Genomic DNA, 24,286 nt, shown 5'->3' with positions numbered 1-24,286 from the left:
CAATTAGTATAAATAAAAATTACGCTTAGAATCCTTTTCAATAATTCTGTCACCAACAGAGTAAACACAACTGACACCATTTGTGTTACAAATAATTGAATTCAGAAAGTTCCCATTCAACTAACTCTATGTTAAGTGAAAAACCAATTGCCTTGCCTGATGCTTTTGAAATAATCTTTTTATATGAGACAGAGACTATAAGATTAAGTCATAGAAAACAACAGCAGCCTATTAAAATAGTAACACTGACAAAACTATATTACAGAAGTCAGGACTTACAGTTTTCTTTGGTGTATATTCTATACAGGGCCATATGTGGTATCTTACTGATATAAGTGGCTTAAAAAATATGTTCGTTGAGAGTCAATTTCAGTCACAAACACAAGTTGACTCTACACTTCCTTAAAATGTCTATAGATAGCAATAAAAAAAATTGTCCATTCCTATAATTGTTTATTTAAAACAACAGCATGTTATGTAATGCTGGTTGTTTTTTTTTTTTTTTAAAATAACTGCTTATTAAGACACTTGCAAATAGCTGCAGCAAAGCCTATGAATATAAGGCGGAGTCTCATTCATTGATTGATTGTTCACCAAAACATTCATTGCTACCAAGAGGAGAGGCTGCTCCAGGCACCGGAGATGGGGGTGAAGGGGGAGAGGCCAGGTAAAGTAACTTTCTGTTCTCACAGGGCTTCACTTCTAAGGGGTGTTAGACAACAGACAAATAAGGAAATAAATATGTAAACTAACAAGTGGAAAATAAAGTAAGGGACAAAGAGTGATGGGGAATTTAATATTGATTTGTCAGGGAAGCCACTCTGATAAGGAGCCAGTTGAGCAGAGACCTGAAAGAAGTGAGGAATGAGCCATAAAAACATTGGGGAAAGAGTTCCGGGCAGAGAGAATAGCAACCAAAATGTCTGAAACATTCTAAAAAGTACAATATGAATTTGAAAAACCTAGACTTTTTCAAAAATATTGCAGGCTCTTCTGTAGCTGCAGTTCTCTCTTTTCTATTAAGCCTCTTTGACCACTCAAATCCTAGCAAGCTCGTGCTCCCCTGAACCTCCACAGCAGAGCTGAACTCATCATTTAACACAACTCAATGCTGTTTTGTTTTGTTTTGGTGGTGGAGCGAGTCTGATCTCCTTCATTGGATTGTAAATTTAAGAACAATCATCATACTTTATACCAATTCTGACATCAACTCCCCGCTTCTACCCCACATGACCTGGTGTTAAACATGCTAGATTCTTAATAAAGGTATTTGACCAACCAATGGCTGTGTATGCAAAACTATTTGCAATTTAAAGTTTTTAATGGAAAATGTTTCCTTGTCAAGAATCTCCGGGTTTGGTATGGAATCACTATCACGGTCTAACATTTCCATTTGCAACTGTATGCACTCACCCTACATATACAAAAGCTTACTTAAAAGGAGAAAAACAAAACAAATGAGATATATTAAAAGGCTTTATTCACAATAGAGAAATTTTACAAATATAGTTTTTAAAAATTATGTGTCAATCTATTATGTTTCCCATAACATTAGAGATTTATATAAAGTTGGAAATGACAGAATGGATTTACGTACAAATCAAAAACAATCAACGGAAAGAGAGGCTAATACATATGGAGTCATGACAAACAATGAGTTCTGTAAATTGCCATACGCCTTATGTATGTAATATTAATTGCACAAAGTATACCAAAAACATATGCACAAACACAAAATTAAGTGCTGTTTTAATTATTCACCTTTCAGGACATGAATAGATATGTAAACTTAGCTGCACAGTTTTGCAGAAAATGAATGAAAGACAGTGTCTACCTAAGGACTTCAATTGTTTAAAATAACTAATGCAAAATTTAACCTTAATTAAATTATATCACCGTAATATTAATCTCTTATCTTGTTTACATTTTTGGTGTTTTGGGACTTACGTTTAAAAATCCAAGTTCTAGAATTGAAAAACTTTGTTCTTGCCAGTGGCAGAGCAACATGTAGTACAATCCTCTTGCCTATTTATATTAGCAGACAAAAGGTACATTAGAGTGCAGTGTATACACACAACCTGATTTTAGCATCCGACCTGCTGCAGAACGCCCTACCAGCTTTGTGCTCTTTCAAAGCAAATTGAAAAGCAGAGAAAATAAATAACAAATTGCCACTCCAAGGACATTCACATGAAAATTATAATCTAAATACATATGGCCCAATTTTGGCAATAATCTTTTATATGTTGCCTTTAAAAGGCAAAAAGGGAAAAAAGGACTCTCACTATCCATTCATTTCATATCATAAGGTGAGCTGAAGATATGAGTGGAAGAAGTTATTCTGGGTCACATTAACATGGCAATAATGATGTACTAAAGGATCTTTTCCATTTACTAATTTTATTAATTTATTCTTCGACATATACCAATGTACAACACTGAAAAAAGAGCAGGTCACACAAGGTGGTCTTTTCAGACAACGGAAGATCTTTTGAAACGCTTTCAAAAGTTGAAACAGCTAAAACAATTAAGTCTATGGAGATCTGAGAAAATAATTATCCTAAAAAACATAAGGGTGAGCCATATAAAATTGCTTATATTGAACAGTTTTAAACTACAAATGCAGCAATTTCATAGGCTTCAGCCTAACTCATGGCAGTGCACTGATCTATCTGACCGGTGGAAGTTAACAATGCAGGTGGTCAAACTCTTTGTGCCTCAGTATGCACATCATCATATTAGCCCTTTCCTGGGAATATAGTTAAAATATGAACCGATATGATAAGAAAACACAAGATGTCACCAAATCTATTCTTGGGAAAACCACTCATATCTCAAAACAATGCTTTGAAGAATCATATAATTATTTTGATCTGCTCCAGGATTGTGAGGGATTGGCAATGTCCATTCCTATATATTGCTTCTAAGCCCGGATCTCTATGTTGAATTTAACTAGACAAAATATACTATAATCTTATTTGGCCTAAAAGTTTATTAGGTTTTCCTCAACTGAGCATGAATAGATACATTGGCAAAGCTTCTTTCAAAGTTAAATCTTGCTTTCATAAACCGAAATGAAATAATTTACTACCTTTGAGAAAGGGCCCTTTTCAAATCTGAAAAATCTGAACCAAATGTAATGCTTTCTTTTTCTCAAGAGAAAAAATTAAAGATGAAATGCAAACCCAAATCCATATGAAATACTCACCCTTTCTTTAGGGAGACCAATTTCTTCATATATTCAGTTAAAAGCAAAAGCTGGCCCACTGAAAGTTCCACTTTTCCCTTTAAAAAATGTAATTCAGTAATAGGAGAGCTCTGCAGAACTTGAAAGCTCACCTCGCTGTGCGGTAGGGAATGGAAAAAATAATTAACCAGTACACGATCCAGAAATGACACAGGGCATTTAAAGCAAAATTTGAGAACTAATTCACAAATTAGGAAACACTAATATAATTAACCAACAAAAATATACTGTGGTTCCAACGAAATGAGGTCAACATGAGATGATCCTTTTGGAATGAGATCTAATTTGAATTACAATGTGAGTGAAGTATTTTAGAAGACATTCTATCAAATAAAGATAGACCCGCATAAGGAGGCTGTCACAGTTATAAGATCTGTCTCTGGTGGATAGACAAACCAGATTAATATGAAATCGAAAAGGAAAAAAGCTTCTTTAATATTTAATTTATTATTATGGCTTTTTGCAACATGGCAAAACATTACAGCTTAAAGCAGACATCATCTCCTCATAGAGGAGGAAAAAGTTTTGCAGTCAAATCAAAATTGTAATTAAGAGGTCATTGGTATACCATTCTACTCAGTTTAATAAAAATGATACGATACCTTCATGAACTCCAGAGATTACTTAAAAAAAAAAAGAAAAGAAAGAACAACTTGTGATCCACTGATAGAATAATAAGGGCTATGATAAGGAATTTAGGTCTGTCAATGCTTCTGATGGTAAACATGAAAGACTGCAAAACAATTTTAGAACTTAGAATAATCACAGACCTATTAATAAAAGTTCAACATGTGCCTGAACACCAGAAAAGGAATTATGAAGGTATGCAGTGAAGGGAATGGAGCAGAAGAAAATATCAATTGTCTTTTTATTGTTCATTGCCTTCACTCTCCTTTCCATCCGAACAGAGTACAGGGAGCAGATGTGCCTCGGTGTTGAAGATCCAATGTTCCAGAGGGAGTAGGTCGTCATCAGAAAATATTAAGTACAAATATCTGGAGAGAGAGACATGAGTACATGAGGCCCGAGAGACCACGTCAGGCAGTGAAACCACAAAGACACCACAAACGCTACATCAGTGTCTCCACGCATCTCGTGGAGAAGGACGGACAACAGGGAAGTAGAGCAAACCCTGAGGGGATATACTCCTTAACGTGGAGTGAAGAAGCTACTCTGGGCTTGGTACTGTGTGTGAGACCCACACAAAGCAGTCCCAAGTCATCAAACTTACACAATGACTGAAAACACACCTGCAATTACTGCCATGCGTACAGAACGGTGTTCGGAAGCAGTCATACTTCGTATTCCCTGAACATGTTCATGATACAGACATCTACAAAGATCTGGCCAGGTGCCTCAGTTTTGAGAGTAATTTTTACTTACTTCAGCGTCTCTGCCAGGAAGAAACTTTGCTGCACGTCATCATAACTCTCATGGCTGAGGTAAACATCCCTTAGGCCCGAATAGCCTCCGTTCACCCGGCAGTGATTTTCCAGGGCCTACATTACAAAGAAGAGGGGAAAAAATGGTCACATTTCAGTAAACCGATTGTTACTAATTTTGTTATTGCATTGTCAAATTCAAATAAAATGAGGATTCAAATGGAACGATAGATTGTAACCATTTCAGGTGAAAATTTAAAAAAACATAAAATGTAAATGCAAATAAGGTATGAAAAATTACAGGACATATGGACAATATATCTCACCTGAATAGAAAAACTTCCACACTTAGTTTTGGAATAATTTTTCAGTGATTTTTACCATTTCTGTCTATGGTCTAGAGAAGGGTTTGTCAAACTACGGGCCACAGGCTAAATCTAGTCTGCTGTTTGCTTTTGTAAATAAAGTGTTATGGAACCACAGCCATGCTCCTTTGTTTACATATTGTCTGTGGCTGTTTTTTCGTTACAAATGGCAGAGTTGAGTAGTCGCATACGGCCCCCAAGCCTAACTCTCTCTGGCCCTTACAGGAAAGGTTTGTTGACGCCCTGGTCTTGAGAGATTATTAATGTCAACTGTGACGATAAACCTCTGGTTGAGAAAGTGCACGGGACCAAAATCAGCTGCGGCTATAATCAGACCATCCTATTTCTTAAAAATTGATTGTGGAGTACTAATTCATGATACTGGAAACAGATATAAAAGAAGAAAATGGAAAGCAGTGAGAAAAATGTGGCTGGTATCTATTTCCAAAATGTATTTTTCTTTTCTTTAGTCTGAGATGGAAGAAGATAGGATGAATCCAGCGGTAATTATCTAGAGAGAAAGGATCCTATATTCCTGTAGTTATCTGACTATAATGAGTTTTTGGAAAAGAGATGGGTTGGGCAGTGTATAAATGAAAATTTAGGTAACAACCTGAAATAACTTGCCCTCTACTTTGTCAGCTGCCCCTTAGTTGACTGCTCCTTGTACTTTGAAATTACACTGGCTGCTTTGCTGGTTAGCAGGCATATTCATCTCCAGGAAAGTTATTTTCCACTTATCACATCCCACTAATCCTATTAACTATATAGTCAAATAAAAATTTCCATTGTATAAAAATTGCCATCAGAAATCTGTTTCTAATTCATAGCATGTGGACAAAAATAATAAAGTTTAAGACTGAACCCCCTAATATTTATGATGAAATAAAGAACACAGAAAAAAACCATTAATAAGAAAACTCTTAGGTTTTCATGTCATTTTTCATGCATTTTTCAGTTTTCTCTTATGAATCAAAACCCTGTCCCTCTTTTTCTTACATGCATAATTACACCCCATTTTTCCCCCATTTCACCCAACTAGCAAGAAGATGGAAAGCACACATCATGCTATATTAACTTAGAAAAATCTTCATTAACTAGAAAAGGGTTTGGGAGGAAAACATGGCTCTAAGAATGCGGAGCCCAGCAAAGAGAGAGAGATACGGCAAATCTAGTGAGCAGAGACATTGTGCCGAGCGCTCAGCTTCCATCTGCAGATACTGATATTGAGGATATTGATTTTGCACACTATGGGTGGAGGGCAGAAGGGAGAGTGCACGGGGCCACGAGGAGAAGCATTTAATTACCAGGGTAAAGAAATCTAACTGACAGGCTGCATGAATAAAGAAAATCTCTAATGATTTGGTACTTTTTAAAAGCCACCAGGAAAATAAGATCAAGTTAAAATAAATGCTTTGATTATATTCTTAGTTGCAGACAAGGAGCCAAGTAGGGGAAAAGGCTGCAGAAAGGAACTTGCAGGTCCTATTATTTTTTTCCTTCCTTCTTTTTTTTGATAAAAGTTCTTTTTGATAAAAATTCAAATACCAGATACACTGGAGTAGGCCAAAAATTATTTGTAAAAAATGAAAAAAAAAATCAGGATTTAGAAGAAATGGGAAAATTCGTTGTTACGGAACATAATGAAATCCTATTTTCAGACATTTCCGGAAAAAAATGGATTATAACCACAAAACTTTTTCTTGGTTTTTCCCTTGAAGTTCTTTGGTGATAAGCTAGAGAGGACCGGGCATGAAAGACAGCCACCCCTTCCTCCCATACAAATTTCCATAAGGACCTTATTTTGTTACAGAAAAAAAGTTGCTGTGGGGGGTAGACAATGCCCAATCATTTCTCCTCTTTTCAAGGTCACCCCAGTCATTCTTTTCCTCCCGCAGTCCTAATGTGGTGAGTCATAGTAGCCAAGAACACAGCCTAAAGTTTCAGAGGAGGCGCTGAATCCCAGCCCTAGACTCTTGAACTGTGACCTCAGAGGGTCCTGGACCCAGGTGGCGGCCCTTTGCTCAACATGGGGTTGTCATGAGGCAAAAACAAGATGACATGCTCAGCACAGTGACTGAGGCCTTTCCGAGGATTAGGGAGGACTAGCTACTTTTATTTTTTGAGGCTTTTCGTAAATTAAAAAGAAAAAAATAAAAGAAAATGCCAAAGAGGCATTTTTAACTTTCAGATTTTTAATCTTCATGGCAAGTCTAAATTTTAAGACTTTAAGATTGTGAAGCTGAGGACAAGCAGCTCTCTGGGGCCCTGGTACCAGGCCCTGGTTGTACAGTACCTCAGCGGTGGAAGCGCTCATGTATCTATGCTGCGTCGTCTGATGAGAACATCATTTTACTGCACTCTGTTCTTGGGACTCTCAACCTTTAGGCATAGGGACCAGCTCAATTCTATGTAAATGATTACATTATTAGGGACCATAAGTGACTGGGATGTGCTAACAGCAGAGAACAGAAGGATAGACTGGAGCTCTAAACAAAGGAGGAAGGACACACCTGATGCCAAGCGACCATACTTTTTAGGGGGAGAAAGGTAAGAGAGCAGAGAGCAGTGTGAGTTAAATCCATCAGAAATCACCACTGTGAGGCTAGAAAAGCATCCTCTTATCTTCTGGGTTAGATATCTACACAGTTGATCCACAGAGATTTCTGAGCAGATCTCAGGGAACAAGGCTGATAACAAGGCTGACCTGTTGAGTTTGGTCTGACCTTAAAGGTAGAACCAGATAAAATGGACATGTCAGAGTTTAGAAACAGGGATCAAGCCTGGGGGGCAGAAGAAGGAATGTGGAAGACAAATCCCTCTCTGAGAGCCAGAACATCCAGGTGGAAAAGGTCAGATTTAGAGGACTAGAGAAACATGTCTGTACAAAAAAAAGAAATCCCCATATAACAAGGCTTATCCACTACTGTGGACTGGCAAAGACAGTATACAATGTATACATACCTACATTTATAGACACTATATAATCTATATTTACCTACACATATATGAATGTATACGTATAACCCACAGTATGAGCTTTATCAGAACATTAATTATACATATTTAATTGGGAGGAATTTAATAAAGTTCTTTGTGACATTATTGAGAAAAAGAAAAAGAACCATCAGGTAGATGTTTTTCTGTCGGGTAGGTGCACAAGCGCTTGCACACCTGTGATGAATGGATGGTGGTAACCAGTGGAGGAGGTCTCTAACACCGCATGCTGGATCATGTACTTTCATATTTTGTTCGACATTATTATTCAGAAATTTAGTTAAGACATGGAAAGCAGGTTTACCAAGTGTATCAGCGAAAGAAGGCTGGGAAGGAAGGACTCTGTTAGAAGATAGGAGAACAGCTGACAAACACTTTACAAACCGCAAGCATGGGTGGAAACAAGTACAGAACAACAGAGACGTGTCAACGGTAGCTAATGGAGTGGTTAACGTCATGTGACCATAATTTCAACATATGCCAGGGGCTTTATAAATCTACAAGAAGAACAAGTTGGATCACAGGCTGCGGGAAGTAACCCTCAGAGGTGAAGTTCTTGAGTCACAGGGCTGTGCTGGAGACGCTAGAGCTGGAAACCATGTCATGAGGACAAGGTGGAGGGAAGTGACGGGTGAGGAAGGGAACAGGTGGCAGAATGAGCTGACTTCAGATAACTGAGCAGGTGAAAGGTAGAAGAGAGAGGGTGTTTTCCCCCCAGTATCCCCAGAGCACAGAACACTATAAATTTCTGGTTTCAAAAGAAATAACTTGCTAACACTTTCAGCCATTAAAATATGGAATGAATTACTTTATTAGTAGTATATTCTTTTTTGCTACAAAGTCCTTGAATTGATAAAGAATAGCCATCTGGCAAGATATGGAGAGCAGACTTTTCATTGAGTGGAAGGCGGACTAGGTGATTTTTAAGATCCCCTATGCATTAGCTTGGGTTCCCCTAAAAAGAGAGCATGTGATGAGGAATGGATGTAGGAAGTTTTCTGGGGAGGTGATATCAGGAAGTGAGCGAGTGAGGAGAGTGAAACAGGGAAGGAAGAAGAGCCACTGAAATATGTTGAGCTAATACAGCGGTGTGCAATGGGAGCTCCCTCCTGCTGGAAGTCCTCTGAGGAACTGTGTGGAACACATCTAGGAATTTTTCTTCAAAAAAGGAAGACTGGGATAGTTATCCATTAACTCCAAAACCTCATAGGTTGAAGGTTGCCCCTGGGGCCATTAACTCCCACACTTCCCAGCTCACAGCCAGCTGCCTGGGAAGAAGCTCTGAGTCAGGAAAGCTGGGAAGCAGTGGGCGCTTGTGGGATGCTGCCTGCCAGCACGTGAGGGCACTGCCCACTGCAGCTGTGGCTGAAACACGGGTGTGTGTGTGTGTACATGCTGAGTGGAGTGACACAAGGGAAAAAGAAGTGCTGCCACAGCTTCTAAGTCTATAATTTTTGTGCTCTAAAAAAGGCAAAGGCCCAGCACTCCTCCCTTCCCACTGTATTTCAAGTTCTAGCAGAAGTTAGTGTTGTGACACAGGGAAACAATTTCATATCAGATGTTACACTAAAAGTTGACAACAGATAAAAATCCTAACACATAACCAATCTTATTACTTCACAAACAAATTCCCCTGAAGAACCAAGCAAATGAACACTTCCTGCCCACATGACCATAGAGACTGACTTATTTTCCATTTTTGATCAATTTCTATCATACATTTTTCATATTTTAACATCTTTAAAATTGGCATGTCCTAATTTAATTGTTAGTGTTGTACTTTCTTAGTGGTATATAAAATAATGGTATTACTTATCAATTATGGTGTTTACACTTGATGAAATATGTTATTCCTGATATTTTCAATTTAAACTGCTATTTGCAAGGTGAATATTAGCCTTAATTCCTTTGCTGGCCTATGGAGACTAAAAAATTCCCCATCACCAAAGCTTAGAGGAACCTCAATTTTAATACATTTTTGAGAGAAAAAACCCATAAATTTAAAGAAACTGCAATTACCACTGACTAAACATAATTAGAAAACTTTGCAGAAAAAAAAAAGAGGCCTAAAGAATTGCTATTATTCAAAATGACTGATGACTAGTGATAAGACACATACTAAATGAAGAGGGTAATAAGCAAGATTCATCAACGGCTTCCTAAGATATTAGTTAAATTTTACACAAAGGTAATATTCATTTTAGATTCCCTGAGAGAAGTTATTCCTAATGGACAGGTTTTAAAGACAGCTGACTTTCTAACAAAGAGTGCTAGAGAAGAAGGGAGTGTATTTAAAGTGTTTGCTTATTCTTATCTCCTGAATTTCCTCCCATTCCTTTCAGAATAATAGCTCTTAAAATTAGACATTGTTGGATGCAGATTCTGGAGTGTGCCTCTGCTGGGTTCCAGCACACAAAGTGTTCAATAGATTCGCGTAGGAAAAGGATACACCATATTCGCAGGAAGAGACCCAAGAGGTGACAAAGACAAAACAAGACACTGGACAGATGGAAAGCTTATAGACATTCAGAGAAACCTGACTAGTGAAGGAATGTTCTCGCACAAAGTAGTTCTTCTATAGGCTCTTTCTAAAAGCTAGATCTAAGCAGCTAATTTACTCCAAGTAAAAGCATATATCATCATTTCAGTGCCCAAAGACTAACAGAAAAAGCCACACAGTGGTTTCTTGAAACCAAGAATAGGCAGGAGTGACTCTCCCCAAGTAACCCTTTGTGGAGTTAAGTGATCACCATTTCTATAGCTGTGGGAACTTAATTTCATAATATGCCCTTCTAGATATTTCTTTCAATATCAAAGTAGGTATATTTATATCACTGTTAAACAAAGCAAAGTTGAAGCCAGGGATGTAGGGTGATTTCACTGAAAACACTCAGTCTTGAATGGAAAAGAGGCTGGTCAAAGTTTTAAAAAATCATATGAAAGTTGATATGCTACATTTATAGCATCACTGGACATTTTTTCCTGAGTCATTTATCTCTAAGAAGCATAAGCAAGTTAGAACATCACCTCCACGGCTTCCCAGGCCCATTTCCTGTACTTCGGATCATGAGTCAGTCGCCACATGTACATGTAAGTCTCCACCACCTCTGGCCGGAGGATGTAGTATTTTTCATTTTGCCTTGTAGCAATGGCTTCAACACCGCCATCAAATCTGAAAGCTTCTGGTCCCAGTTTCACAACTAAAGGACATGCAATGGGTGACAAGTGTCATTGTCCTGAACAATGCTTAAATGAAACTAAAAAGTACTTCATAACATTCAAGAGAGATGCCAAAAACAATCACTTTAAGGAACAGTTACAAACGTCATATCATAAGCAATATTCAATACACTTTTAAAATTTAGTCCTCTGAAAGAGTCCATTTTAGAAAATGATATGATCCTTTTCTTTCATTTAACCACCATTTACTGAGCACCCTCCAGGCACGTACAAGGAACCACAAAAAACCTTATTAACTAGCTAGAAAAATCAGTGGTTGAGAATTCTAGGTCATTATGTCATGAAAGGTTATTTAATTTCTGTGCTTCAAACTCCTATGTTATGAGAAAGGAGCCAGACACAGTTTATTCCATGGAGATACCGGGAAGATTAATTGTGGTTTATAAAATACTAAGTTCCTTTTGCACAGGGACAGAGACTGTTGCCCAATGTTATTTACCTACCACAGGGTCAACAAATCAGACTGGCTTAACCTTTATAGCCTGGATTTTTATTTCTTGGCAAACTAAGGGTAAATATTTTTATGTAGAAAAAGCAGTGCCTCAATGTAAAAATAGAAATTCCTTTTAGATATTAATTATGATCTTCAGGTTTCATTAGCCACAGTGGATATTCTTTCAATGGCAGCAATGGCAAACTTCCTTACTGAATCAAATAAAAGCAGGTGGGAATAGATTGTAAGTGAGGAATGACAGGTACTCACAAGTGCGATTGTACGACTCATGACAGGTACGGGCAATTTCAGCCCCGAGTTGAAGGTAGTGCTGGGTCATGCCTGGGGGAGCATCGTCTGCCCCGAGCGCAAACATGCCTCCAGCAAAGCAGGTCAGGTGGCCCATCTTGTGTTCCAGGAGGCCCCCTTTCCACTCTGCAATGTATGTTAGTCCCGTACTAGACTTGCGGATCATGTGAGTCTCAATTGCCTGAAAGTAAGACTTATTTTCAATATTTTGCAATCTCTTCTCAAATTTATACTAAAAATACCCCCCGACATTAAAAAAAGATAAAACATCACTCACAATTCGAGTTTGATGTTGCAAACCCAATTCAACCTAAAGTTACATGTTATTGCCTTCTGTATTCTCCCTCTAGTCTATGCTTTATTAGTTTGGTGAGTTGGAAGTAATGCTGTTGGGCCAGCCTAGTTGTTGTTGCTTGGTTCCATGACCAAATGTGTGGAGTCCTCATACCCAAAAAGCTGTCCCCTTCTCAAAGACAGGCCACTGGTATAGTGTAATGGTTGGCTTAGTGCATTTCCCTTTCCACAGAAGGAGAAATAACACTGTGGCCCTACCCTGGATGAAGAATGGAACATATTTGTGTATAAAACCCAGGCTTGTGGTATTACCCTTCCTTTTGCTCTTAGGCTTGGAGGGGTAGAAAACTGAGCGGGACAGAGGAGCTGTTCTCGAGTCAGGTTGCCCGGCTTCAAATTCCAGCTGCAATACTTGCTGTCTGTGAACTTTGTGGGTTACTTGCTTGCTGTATCCCTAAATCTCAGTACCCTTATTTGGAAAATGGGAATAGTAGAATCTACTGAAATCCTCCGCAAAATTTTGTTTATAGAGCGGTCAGTACTGTGACTCGCACTTGATAAAGGTCATTTACCACAACATTCACTTTTCCATTGTGGTAACACTTGAGTTAAGTTCCCCCTAATAATTCTATTAAAAAGCACATTAGTATGCAATGAATAAATCCTTTTTAAAAAAGAAAAAATGAATAAAGATCCATAAATTTGGGAGAAATGACAATGTTTACAAAAAATTATTTATAAAACACTTTTATTTCTTCCCCAGGACAGCTGATATTCTTTTAAATTAGATAGGGAAAATACAATAAGCCTTATATTTTAAAAAGCAAAAATGAAGTGCAAGTATTTGGAATTACTAATTTCCAATTACTGTAACCGGAAATGCTCTGCCCACCCCAGTTACTCCATAGAAGGAAAAGTGCTATGACTGTGTCTATACCTGTTACCTATTATCAAAAAAGAGGAGTTTTTTGGAAATATATTTGGGAATAGTAGACACAAACAAAACCTGTGATAGAGAAGAACGAATAAGAATGAATACACAGGCAGATAAAACCTTTCCTATCTTTATTAGAAATAAACAAATGAAACCAAGATGGTAAGAAATAAATGAACACACTACTGTGCTCATTAACTGTGGTTAAGCTAATTTTATTGATGGTCTAGTTATTACATGAATATTTCATTCTTATTTAATGCAACTGAACATCTTAGCTATTTACACTTCTCATAGCACAAATTGCAATAAAGTCCTTCAAGCAGATACTTGATCATCACCCAAGAAATTATTCTTTCTACACGGCCAGAGTAATAGCTTTTAAGCATGGATTAGGGAAACATTATTACCCTGTTATGGATCCTGAATAAAGTACTATATTATTTTTGGCATGATTCTGACCAAGTTGCTACCTCTCAAAATAAACTACAACAAAGTTCCAAGACATTTAAAGCAATATTTGTGTGGCAGTGGGAAAATGTAAATAAATATAAATGAAGAAAAAATAGTCTTTAGTGGCTCTAAAAAACAGGTGCCAAGCCTATGGAGAAGTGATTAGGAAAAAAGAGTATTCCTTATTTTGTGATTTCATCCTTCTATATTTGAAAAAAATTAGTTTGATGAAGCCTTTGAATCCTAAATGTTTAATACATCACTTGCCCAGATACCATTCACTCCAATGGACCTCTGGCAGGGAGAGCATCCACCACTGTGGATTCTCACTGTGGTTTCCAGATAAGGCCATACTAGCCAGTTGAAAGCTCAGAGTATTTTGTTACTAAAACAACCAAAGAAAACGTACCACTCTGGGATTAAACATTTTCCAAAATCCACTTGAAGCTAAAACTGATGATCTGTATCTCCAGGAACTCAACTGTCCAGAACAATAATGAAGGGATCTTCTCCTCAGTAACAATGATCTTTTAAATTACAGCTCAGCAGAAAGACACTTTGCTCCATAAGACATGGCTGCTTCTCACAATCAGAAGTTTAATTGTTCTAGCTTTGCTTTCTAAGTTTAAGACACATAATGGATTGAAAGTGGTTTTTTTTTTTTTTTACTATAAAGAGAAATAGGAAACATTCTGACTTTATTTGCTCTTAATGGATTTTCCTGTCAATGGTTTGTCTAAATACAATATGTTAAAGCTGTGTGGGTATAGTTCTAGAAACGGGGGGAAACTATTTCAAAGAATATTTTAAAGTTGCCTTTCCTGGAGGATCAAGATCTCAGGGGGCCACTTTAAGATTAGAATAATAAAATATCCAGCAGGATAGTAATTAAAAAATGACATAATGGGGGGCTGGTCCCGTGGCTGAGTGGTTAAGTTCGCGCGCTTTGCTGCAGGCGGCCCAGTATTTCGTTGGTTCGAATCCTGGGCGCGGACATGGCACTGCTCATCAAACCACACTGAGGCAGCGTCCCACATGTCACAACTAGAAGGACCCACAACGAAGAATATACAACTATGTACTGGGGGGCTTTGGGGAGAAAAAGGAAAAAAATAAAATTAAAAAAAAAAATGACATAATGGAAACCATACTCTATGGATGAGAACTCCCTAGGTTAAAACCTGAAACCTCATAGAAGTGAAGAAAAACCTGGAAGAGGCCATGTGAACCATATCCTAGTCTGCCTTTGACATTCATCACGTGCTTTAATAAAGTCTGTGCTAAATGAAGGCCAATGTTCTAACTAAGGTGTTCTGGTTCTTCTATGTGAAATAGTCAAGAGTTGCATCTGCTCTACTTAGTGAAGCTCCCTATTGCCCAGGGGAGGGAATCAATATAATATTCAATCTGGGCAACCAGAGCAGAGTGAGTTGTATGTATACTTAAATAAATAAATCAGCCTATGTCAAAATCACCCAGACCTCCTGTCAGGGAGACCAATTTTAGAACACTGGCTATATCACCGAGATTACAAATTTCCATTTTTTCCCCCTATGAATTACTATTCTCGATTATAAAAAATTTCCAAATGGCCAATGAAAAGATCAATTTTATGATGATTTAGCCATAATTTTACAACATTATTTGAGACGCCTTGATAATAATTAATACTTAAAAAATATATGTTACCATACAAAATACTTATCAACCACAAAAGTACTTGATTCTGGTAAAACATTTTGTTCCTGAAAAGTGGGGAACATGTCCATGTATTTTATATAAAATAATTTCACTTTATTTGCGGTCAAACTGTATTTCATTTTTGACTGAGGCTTAATCGGAGGTGCTTCCGTTTACTTTTCCACTGACCACCTTCTGTAGACTTTGCTAAGTAGTTTCTAACTTTTCTTATTAACTTACTGCCTAGAAAGAAACATTTAAATGTAATATGGAAATTCTTATTCACAAATAAATCCATAGGGGTGAGGTAAAAAGGGACAGGTGTTAAGACAAATTTTAGTTGGAATTTTGGTTGTGCACTCACCGTCTCTGAGGTTTAGTTCCCTTATCTGTAAAACTGGGTGAATAATACATAAACTATTGTGAGGAAACAAACACTTTCTTTAAAGTATCTACTAACACACTGCTTAGTACACAGCAGGCAATTCAACAAATTTTTGCTCCTTCTCATTCTTCTTCCATTATAAAGGGTCTTTTAAAACTATTAATAATCTTACCTTAAATATTATTTCAGTTAGTTCAGAATTTTATAGGTGAATTTCCTTAGAGTACTGTCCACATATCTCTGGAGATAAGTTTACTTCAAATGGAGGTAGACTGGGATTGTCTGTAATCTTGGGCATTTTTTGTTTTTGTTTTTTACCAAAGAGGAACATGTTTATTTCACTTAAATTCTTAAAAATATTTTTTTGGCAGTTGTTACATAAAAGGTCCTAATGTAAAAAAATTTCATTAAAAAGAAAAGCATGAAAAAACAGACCCAAAATGTTAAGATTTTATTTACAAAGCTTCTTTGTTGTACAGAAAGTAAAAATGCTGTTACAATCTCGGTGTAACTGGTAGCCATAGACGGCTGACTCGCCAATCACAGCTATCCACGCCACAGCAAGAGTCTGACACGAAAACCTAACAACGCTTATAATTTTGTTGGGGTGAAGTCCCCAAACTTGGTGGTGGATTTCCAAGAGGGATTAAACAGAGGGAGGCGGAATGTCACAGGAACTATTCTTTGGCTCTTTGGGTGGGTGGGTGTCCTGGGGTTTGTATCACAGCTACCTTTTTAAAATTATTATTAAACAGCTACCAAATCCATGAGCAGTCCAACCCATACTGAACAGTTCTCTTTTCTGCAGGTTATTTGGGGTCTTAATCATCTTCTCCTTCATCATCTGTTTCTCTCGTCCTCTTTTCACCTTTCCCGCTTTCTTCCTCCTCTTCATCCTCATCCTCATCCTCTTCATCTTCAGCAACTTCTCCATCATGTCCAAATCCTTCCTCCTCACCATCCTCATCCTCTTCATCCTCCTCTTCTTCGTCCACACCGTCCACCTCGGCATCCGAGTCGGGGGCTTCCTGATCCTCTCGGTCATAGCCATCCAGGTAGGTCAGCTGGGGCAGGAGCTTGAAGACACTGTCTCGGTAGTCATTCAGGTTAGTAACCTCACCGTTAAACAGATCCAGGCTTTTCAGACAGTCCAACTTTTTCAGAGGTTCCAAGGTGCCGATGTCTTTCAGTTTATTTCCACTTAAGTTTAGATGTGTGAGATTTGGAAGTTTTTCTGCTAACATGTCCAGACCTCCAAAGATTCTATTGTCACTGAGCTCAAGCTTTTTCAATTTAGGTAGTTTGGGGAGATTTGAAACTGAAAATCAAGCCTACATTTATTAGACTGAGGAACTCTTTCACAAATTCAGCTGTTAAGCCCTCAATTTTCCCATCGTTTGATTTGCAATTGTCCAAGACAAGTTCTCGAACCGCGGCCGGGGTCCGGTTCCGCAGCTCCAGGTGGATCCTCCTCTTCATGTCCATGTTCCCGTCTTCCCCACTCTTCAAACTTAACTTTCCGCGGCGGGGGCGGAGCGGGGAGAGGCGGCCCAGCCTGCGCGGTGTGGGCCGTCGGAAGGGTCTGCTCGCGGCGGGGGGCGGCGTGGGGCGGGCGAGCGGAGCCCCCGGAGCCAAGTTACTCACGGGAGTGGAAAGAAACCATGGAGGGAAAGGGGGCCGGAGCGCGGCGCCTCACTACCGCCACCCCCGACCATGGCCCCGCACTGCGCTTAAACCGGCGACGCGGCGCAGCCGGCTGCTCGGCTCGACTCGGCCCCGCCAATCTTGGGCAATTTTAACTTAGTCAATTTTCAGAATACAAATTCAGGATTTTTTTCCCCCGCAATTTTAATTGTGCTTCTAAGCAGGGAACTCATACTTATTGAAGAAAAACATCCCTTTTTCAGATATGTGAATCTTCACTGAGGTTTGAACCATGTAAAAAATGTTTAACTGCCCTTAGAACTAAATACATCCGGTCTGATCATTACTATTATAATTATACTAACAGCTTTGAACTCTACCCAAGTGGAAATATTTTGGAACCCACTCATGGAGTATTCCATTTTTTCATTAAAGTTTGATTAATATGCAAGTTATAGGTTAGAGTTGAGCGGCAAAGATGATTTAAATACTGGGTTTACCTGAACAGCCTCAAAATACATCTTCTTAGCTTCTAGATCTTTCTTGCCAGACATTAACCATGACTTTAGCAAATATTCATAAAAGCTGTCTCCAAGTCCTCCAACTGAGACATGATCTGCAAAGGGAGGGAAATGAATTTGAGAGTGATTCAGCCTTTAATTCAGATAATGCAGCAAAATCACATTAGCAACAGGGATGCACAACCCCACAACGACTGCAATTCACGTTACATTTAAATGCCAACAAATCTCTTGTTTTCAGAAAGATATTCTGAAACGAGCAGATGTGCTGTTAACTCATGTGATATACTCTAAATAACTGCCATGGTAGTTTTGTAAACATGAAGATAAAAAATACATAATCACCCCTAATTCCAAAAATCTGGTTCTCTAGCAGAAATACCAAATTAAAATGTTTCATGGTATATATTCAAATAAATTTTTAATTGCTTTAGCTCTCAATAATATAAACTATGTCAAAGCTACGACTATTAGCAAATCAAAAAAAAGGGGGTTTGCAACAAAACAAGAAGCTCCCCAGCTTCTTTTGGCTTACTATTGTTATTATTACTATTTGGTAAATTATCTAGTGTTATCAATCCGAAGGATCAAAATCCTTTGAGGAGAGGCAGTATGAAGGATAGAGCAGAAGTTTTTCTTCCTAATACTCCATTTCTACAATCTTCCTCCATTGCCAGTTTTTAAATATTACCTACAATCTTGCAACTTGTAGGGTACATATTCTCATGAAAAGTGTGAAAACTGAGGCTTAGAGAGGCTAAATGAGATGACAGCACTGGAAATGCCATCTGACACTACAGCCCACACAGGGTCTCGCACATGGATCTGCCTGCTCTCCCCCATGAAACACTATATGTATTCTTCCGCCCACTGCTTGAATTCATCCTTTTATTTTTCAAGCACATTTACCTACAAAAACAGATTCATAATCTATTTGAAATATCCTTCCTAGAACTCATAGAGAACTTAAACATTCATAAGATACCCTTACTTTGAAAAATTGCATTTGAAGTTTCATAACTAAAAACCCAATTTTATGTCTATTAAAAAAAAATCAAACCTTTATTTGTTGACTTAGTTATACAAAAGCCAGTCTGTATTTATACAGCTATCAAGACAATTTTCTCCTGACACCTACCCAACACCTCCACTTGGAGGGCTACATGGAGACCTAAAAGTGAACAGGTTAAAAGTGAATTGTCTTTTCCTCCTCAACTTTATCTTCGGCTCTGGTCCCTGTCTCACCAAGTGGTACCACTATCCTCTCAACTGCACAAGTGAGACATCAGGTAATCACTCTTGACTTCTTCTCTCTCACTCTCACATCCAGTGAATTACCCAGCTACTGCTTTTACTTCCTAAGGATCTCTTGAATGCATCCACCCCTCCCCATCCTCACCAATACGATCCTGGCCCAAGCTACCCCTATCTCCTGCCTTCTAGTCTGCAATGGCCAATTATTTGGTCTCCTGCACTCTGATAGCATGTGGCAATTTAAATATAAATTAATTAAAATAAAATTAAGAAATTCAGTTCCCCAGACATACTAGTGCTCAACAGCTACATGTGGTCCTTGGCTACTGTACTGACCAGGAAGAGAAAGCACATTTCCGTCATCACAGAAAGTTATAATGGCAGTGCCACTTCAATCTGTTCCCCACATTAATGTCAGAGTACTTTGAACATGTGAATCGGATCACCCCTTCCTTGAAGCCTTCAATGGGGAAGACTCAAATTCTGGGTCTTTGGAGACCTGGGAGGCCCTGCGTGATCTCAATCTCTATATCATCAGGCCTGCTCCACTTGCTCTCTGCCCTCTTGCTATTTGGCCCTTCTTTTGCTTCCTCATAGCCATCAGGGGTCAGCCCCATGGCCGAGTGGTTAAGTTCGCACGCTCCCTTCAGTGGCCCAGGGTATCGCCGGTTCAAATCCTGGGCGCCGACATGGCACCACTCATTAAGCCACACTGAGGCAGTGTCCCACATACCACAACTAGAAGGACCCACAACTAAAAATACACAACTATGTACCAGGGGGCTTTGGGAGAAAAGGAAAAAATAAAATCTTTAAAAAAAAAAAAGCCATCAGGCTCCTTCCCACCTGCGGATTCTACAGGCATTGCTCTCTCTGCCTGAAGTGCAGTCCCTGACTCCTTTCCCCCACATTTAGTGATTCTCACTCATACTTCACATCTGGGATCAAATGTTGCTTCCCCCAAAGAAGCCTTCCCTGACAGCCCACTGGGTTCCCTCGTTACACGCTTTTTGATAGCATGCATCTACCATACTTGCAATTTCATAAAATGGAGGAATTTTTTTCTGTCTCCTTCTTGAGATTATGATCCAGCAGGACAGAGACCAGACCTATTAAGTTTTCCAGTCCACATCTGCCCCTAGAAAGTATCCTGAACATCCTAGATACTCAGTAAACAACTGATGAACAAAGCAAAATTCTAAGTCAGTCTTAATAAGGATTACTTATTCAAGCCAGAAGGGCTATATTTTTAGGTAGCTAAATATGTTATTTTCTCATTGCAAAAAGTCCAGAATTATAGTTTTAACTTTAATGTAAAATTAGTGTTTTTAAAATTGGAAGGCTGATTCTTAAAATAGCAGCGTTTGAAGTGACCTTTACAGTTTCCTAAATGAATCGCTACAGAAACCTCTGACATTTACAAACTAAACAGACTAAGTACCATCTCATCAATAACAAGCCCTGTTGTTACAAACATGATTGCAGGAGACAAAGGCAAGTGATGCATGGTAAAGCAAGTCACCGTCTGGTAACTGTCGAAATAACAAGGACTAAATGAAGTAATAGAAAACGATGGCAGGGATCCAGACATGTCCTTCAGAGTTAAAGCAATGAGAGTTGAAAACCAACAGTCAGAAGCAGCTTCATTTTCTTCCCCCTTGGGTTATGATTCTCAAATGGATGGAAGAAGCAAGTTTGGGCATTTGGTGATTTTTAAAAAAGGAAAAAGGGTTAAATAATAATACATTTGTTTTAGTTAATTTTGGTTAAGTGCTGGTTAATTTTCTGGTTTTTATTTCCTGCCTGTAAAATTTTCATACTGGGAAAGAATCAAAATAAAGGAACACAGAGGAGAAAGAAGAGAAAGTCTTTTTGATAATTTAGCATATCACTCACTAACTTCCTTCATGTCTGGATGACTATTTGTGTTGGCAACAGAGTCCTGTGTAAATATCTTAGTGGATGTGGGAGAGAACATATCTGATTTTATCAGCAGGAAAGGACTGCCTACTTCTAGAAAGAACGTATATGATATTTTTATTCCCGAATGGCTTAAAGGTAATATATAGTCACTGAAATATTAATGTTCTTCTCTAAAGGGGGCAATTTATTCTTTTCTTCCCAATAGGAATGGGTTCCATAAAAGGATTCCTAATACTTAGAAAGAGAAAAAAGCAAAGCAAACAGCAAAAGAATCAAGACAAAAACGAACACTCAATATCTTCATTTTTTAATACTTTGTAGACTTCATCTGAACTTCTCTCCACAAAGCAATCCCCTAATGATGCTAGTAACACTATATCTATCTTAATGTTGTTATGTTAATCAAAGAAGGGAGACAGTTGTTTTGTCTATAGACACAGAGCCCCACATCTGGCCTCTACAGTCACAAGATATTATCAGCGAGCAGGGCTGGATGCTGCCTCTCAGCCACAATTGAGCAGCAGGGACAAACTGCTCAAAGAGAACAAATAGAACCATTTTTAAAAGCAGAGGCAGAAAGATAGTGAGACTGGACACAGAGTGCATGAGTATTCACTAAATTCAAGTAAGTAAACTTTTACTAGGTGCAAGATACCACGTGTTGGGTTAACAAATATGACTAAGACAAAGTCACTGCCCTCAAAAGTTTTGGATTCCTAGGAAGGTGGGTATGTATATGAATCATTAGGAAATGGATTGTGATAGGAAAGTACCCAAGTGTTGGGATACGGGAGGAAAGGGGGTGAGTAGAGGAGGAGCGGGAGCTAACAAATTCCAACGAGGGTCTTGAAGAAGAAGGCCTCTAGAAGAAATGGTGAGGGCTGGGCCTTGGTGGGGCTGGAAGAGTTGTAAAGGGGTTGAGGAAACAGCACAAGTCAAGACCTGGATAAGGCCAAGCAGGCCTTGATTAAAGAATGAAAAAATAAGTGTGTCTTCCTTGACGCTGGAACATATGATGGGGGTGGCGCAGGAGGGACAGGAGACTCATCAACCCTGTTTGTTTTTCCATCAGGAAATCGGCCATAAGCAATCCAAAGATAAAGGTCTCTTTGTACCAAGAAACATGGCCAAATGCATGGGATATGGTGACCCAGAAGGTGAAGCTGGGCTGTTCCAGCACAACTGACTCCTTTTATCCCTCTTCATAGTGACTTCTAAATCCCAAATCACAGGAAGAAAACAGTAAACAATAGAGACTTTTCTTCAACTTTTGAAATCTTTTGTGAGGAGGAGAACTCTAAAAATGCTTGTCCTTTCAGAGAATCAGATCTAGTCATCTTGTACTTAGAAAGCTACTTGAGTTGTGTTTTATCCCAAATACTCTAGTGGCCCTCAAACTTTTTAGTTTCAGCACAACTTTGTATTCTTAAAAATGAATCAGCACCCTGAAGAACTTGTTTATGTAATATCTTTCCGTATTTACCATTTTGTAAATTAAAACAGAATTTAAAATATTTTCTTAATTTGTTTAAAATAACAATATACCCATTATGTTAACATACAGTTTTTTTCATAAGAATACTTTGTATTTTATGAAACAACAACATTTAGCGAGAAGACTGACACTGTTTTACATTTTAATGTTACTGTACTAGGAGACAACTGGATTTTCACATCTGCTCTACATTCAATCTTTTAGTATACGTTTTTCTGGCTGAAACACATGAAGAAAATTCAGCCTCACACATTTATAGCTGGAAAAGGAGAGGGTATTTTAATAGTCCTTTCAGATAATTGTGAATATTTTTCTTTGGTACTACAAAACTTGACAAGTGGTTTTCTAAAGGTTAAAGTTTTTTAACAGTTAGTTGCAATGTGTAATTAGAAACCACATCAATGAACTTTTGTACCGTTACATGAAAATCCATTGGGCTACCTGGCACTTTGAATGGGTCTTTTTCTCACATATGGTTTTATAACAGCATGCACTGGTCATTTGGAAAATATTGGTTCACTAAATTATGCAGCTCTTCCAGCTGTTGACACATTTCATTATACAGTATCCAAAACCCTACATTTGTTAACATTATCACCAATCTCAGCCAAAACGTCTTAAAGTGTTGGTTAAAGGCAATCAGTTCATGGCGGCATATACACGTTTTCCAAAGTTCCAATTTTTTTTAAGAAGCTCAAATCTTATCATTGGCACAGATACTGTCAGTTTTCTTTGAAGTGACAGGCACATTTATGTGACCATGTCTACCAATTATGCAAGCCTGAATAACCAGTTTGTCTTTGGTTGTTCTTCCAAGTAAAAATGGTGACCCATGAAGCAATAAGTGGCTAGTTCAGCTTACAGCTCAAACGATGACACAAGAGCTTGTCTTTGAGGCAACCACTATTTTTCATTATGCAGCAGAAGCGCTTTAAGCATTCTTTCCGTTTAATCATACAGAATATTACAAAGATGTGTACTCAATGGTTGAGATTTACCAGAATCAATATATATATATTTTGCTTCCTTAAGAACATTCATAAGTGAAACAGACATCTTTTTATTTGTTGTTGTTATCTGCAGGGAAGAATACAACATTAGTACTATCTGGGGCCTCCACTGTGGTTCTCTCTATGGCTTCAGCAGTTTTACCCACTACTGCTTTTGCAACATAAGTGCAAACGTCAACACAGTGAAAAAGGGAGGAGGTTTTGATATTATTACAAAAATAGCTTTGACCTTGTAGATCCCATGAAAGGTCTCAGGGATGTCTGGTGATCTGCAGACCACACTTAGCTTAAGCGGCACCCTTTATTACGGTCTTACTGTCTCAAGAGCTAGGCCTTCCATAGCCATTACTAACGCACAGACATAGATTTTAGCATATTTTTTTCTACTAAATTATTCTTTAAGAAAAGTCCCTCTAAAGTAACAGTGAGGCATAATCATCTAAAATTTTTTTAAATATAAAGAAAAAACTCAAATTAGAGTAGAATTTTAAGGGATCGCTAATACTCTCAGCACAGCAAGGCATCTCACTTAGTATTCTTCATTTGCTCTCAGTTGCTGTTTAATCTACCACTGTTTTTCCAAATCAGCTTGAGACCATTTCTGTCAACGACTCTGAATCTTTATATGGCTGGCCAAAGTCCCTAAGGATCTGAAGTGAGGGCTTCTGGCATAATACTTTCTTTTACTCTAAAGGTTACTCTACTGGCAAGAAACCTTTA

The 24,286-nt window shown here is 38.2% G+C and overlaps 1 protein-coding gene and 1 pseudogene across 1 annotated transcript in view; both read right to left on the bottom strand.

Annotated features, from left to right (window-relative positions):
- Nucleotides 1-1,463: 1,463 nt before the first annotated feature.
- MAN1A1 (mannosidase alpha class 1A member 1) overlaps nucleotides 1,464-24,286 on the bottom strand; it is a 161,051-nt gene continuing 138,228 nt past the window's right edge. Inside the window, exons 9-13 of the mRNA XM_046676214.1 lie at nucleotides 17,864-17,979; nucleotides 11,935-12,154; nucleotides 11,019-11,191; nucleotides 4,631-4,746; nucleotides 1,464-4,242 (exon numbers count right to left, since the gene is read on the bottom strand). Coding sequence (XP_046532170.1) covers nucleotides 4,116-4,242; nucleotides 4,631-4,746; nucleotides 11,019-11,191; nucleotides 11,935-12,154; nucleotides 17,864-17,979 — 752 coding nt within the window. The 3' untranslated portion in view covers nucleotides 1,464-4,115. The remainder of the gene's footprint in view (nucleotides 4,243-4,630; nucleotides 4,747-11,018; nucleotides 11,192-11,934; nucleotides 12,155-17,863; nucleotides 17,980-24,286) is intronic.
- On the bottom strand, nucleotides 16,156-17,556 carry LOC124247152 (acidic leucine-rich nuclear phosphoprotein 32 family member B-like; annotated as a pseudogene).

The sequence above is a fragment of the Equus quagga genome, chromosome 11 (assembly GCF_021613505.1).
Source record: "Equus quagga isolate Etosha38 chromosome 11, UCLA_HA_Equagga_1.0, whole genome shotgun sequence".
In the NCBI taxonomy this organism is placed as follows: domain Eukaryota; kingdom Metazoa; phylum Chordata; class Mammalia; order Perissodactyla; family Equidae; genus Equus; species Equus quagga.
This window is presented reverse-complemented; position numbering and strand designations above follow the sequence as displayed.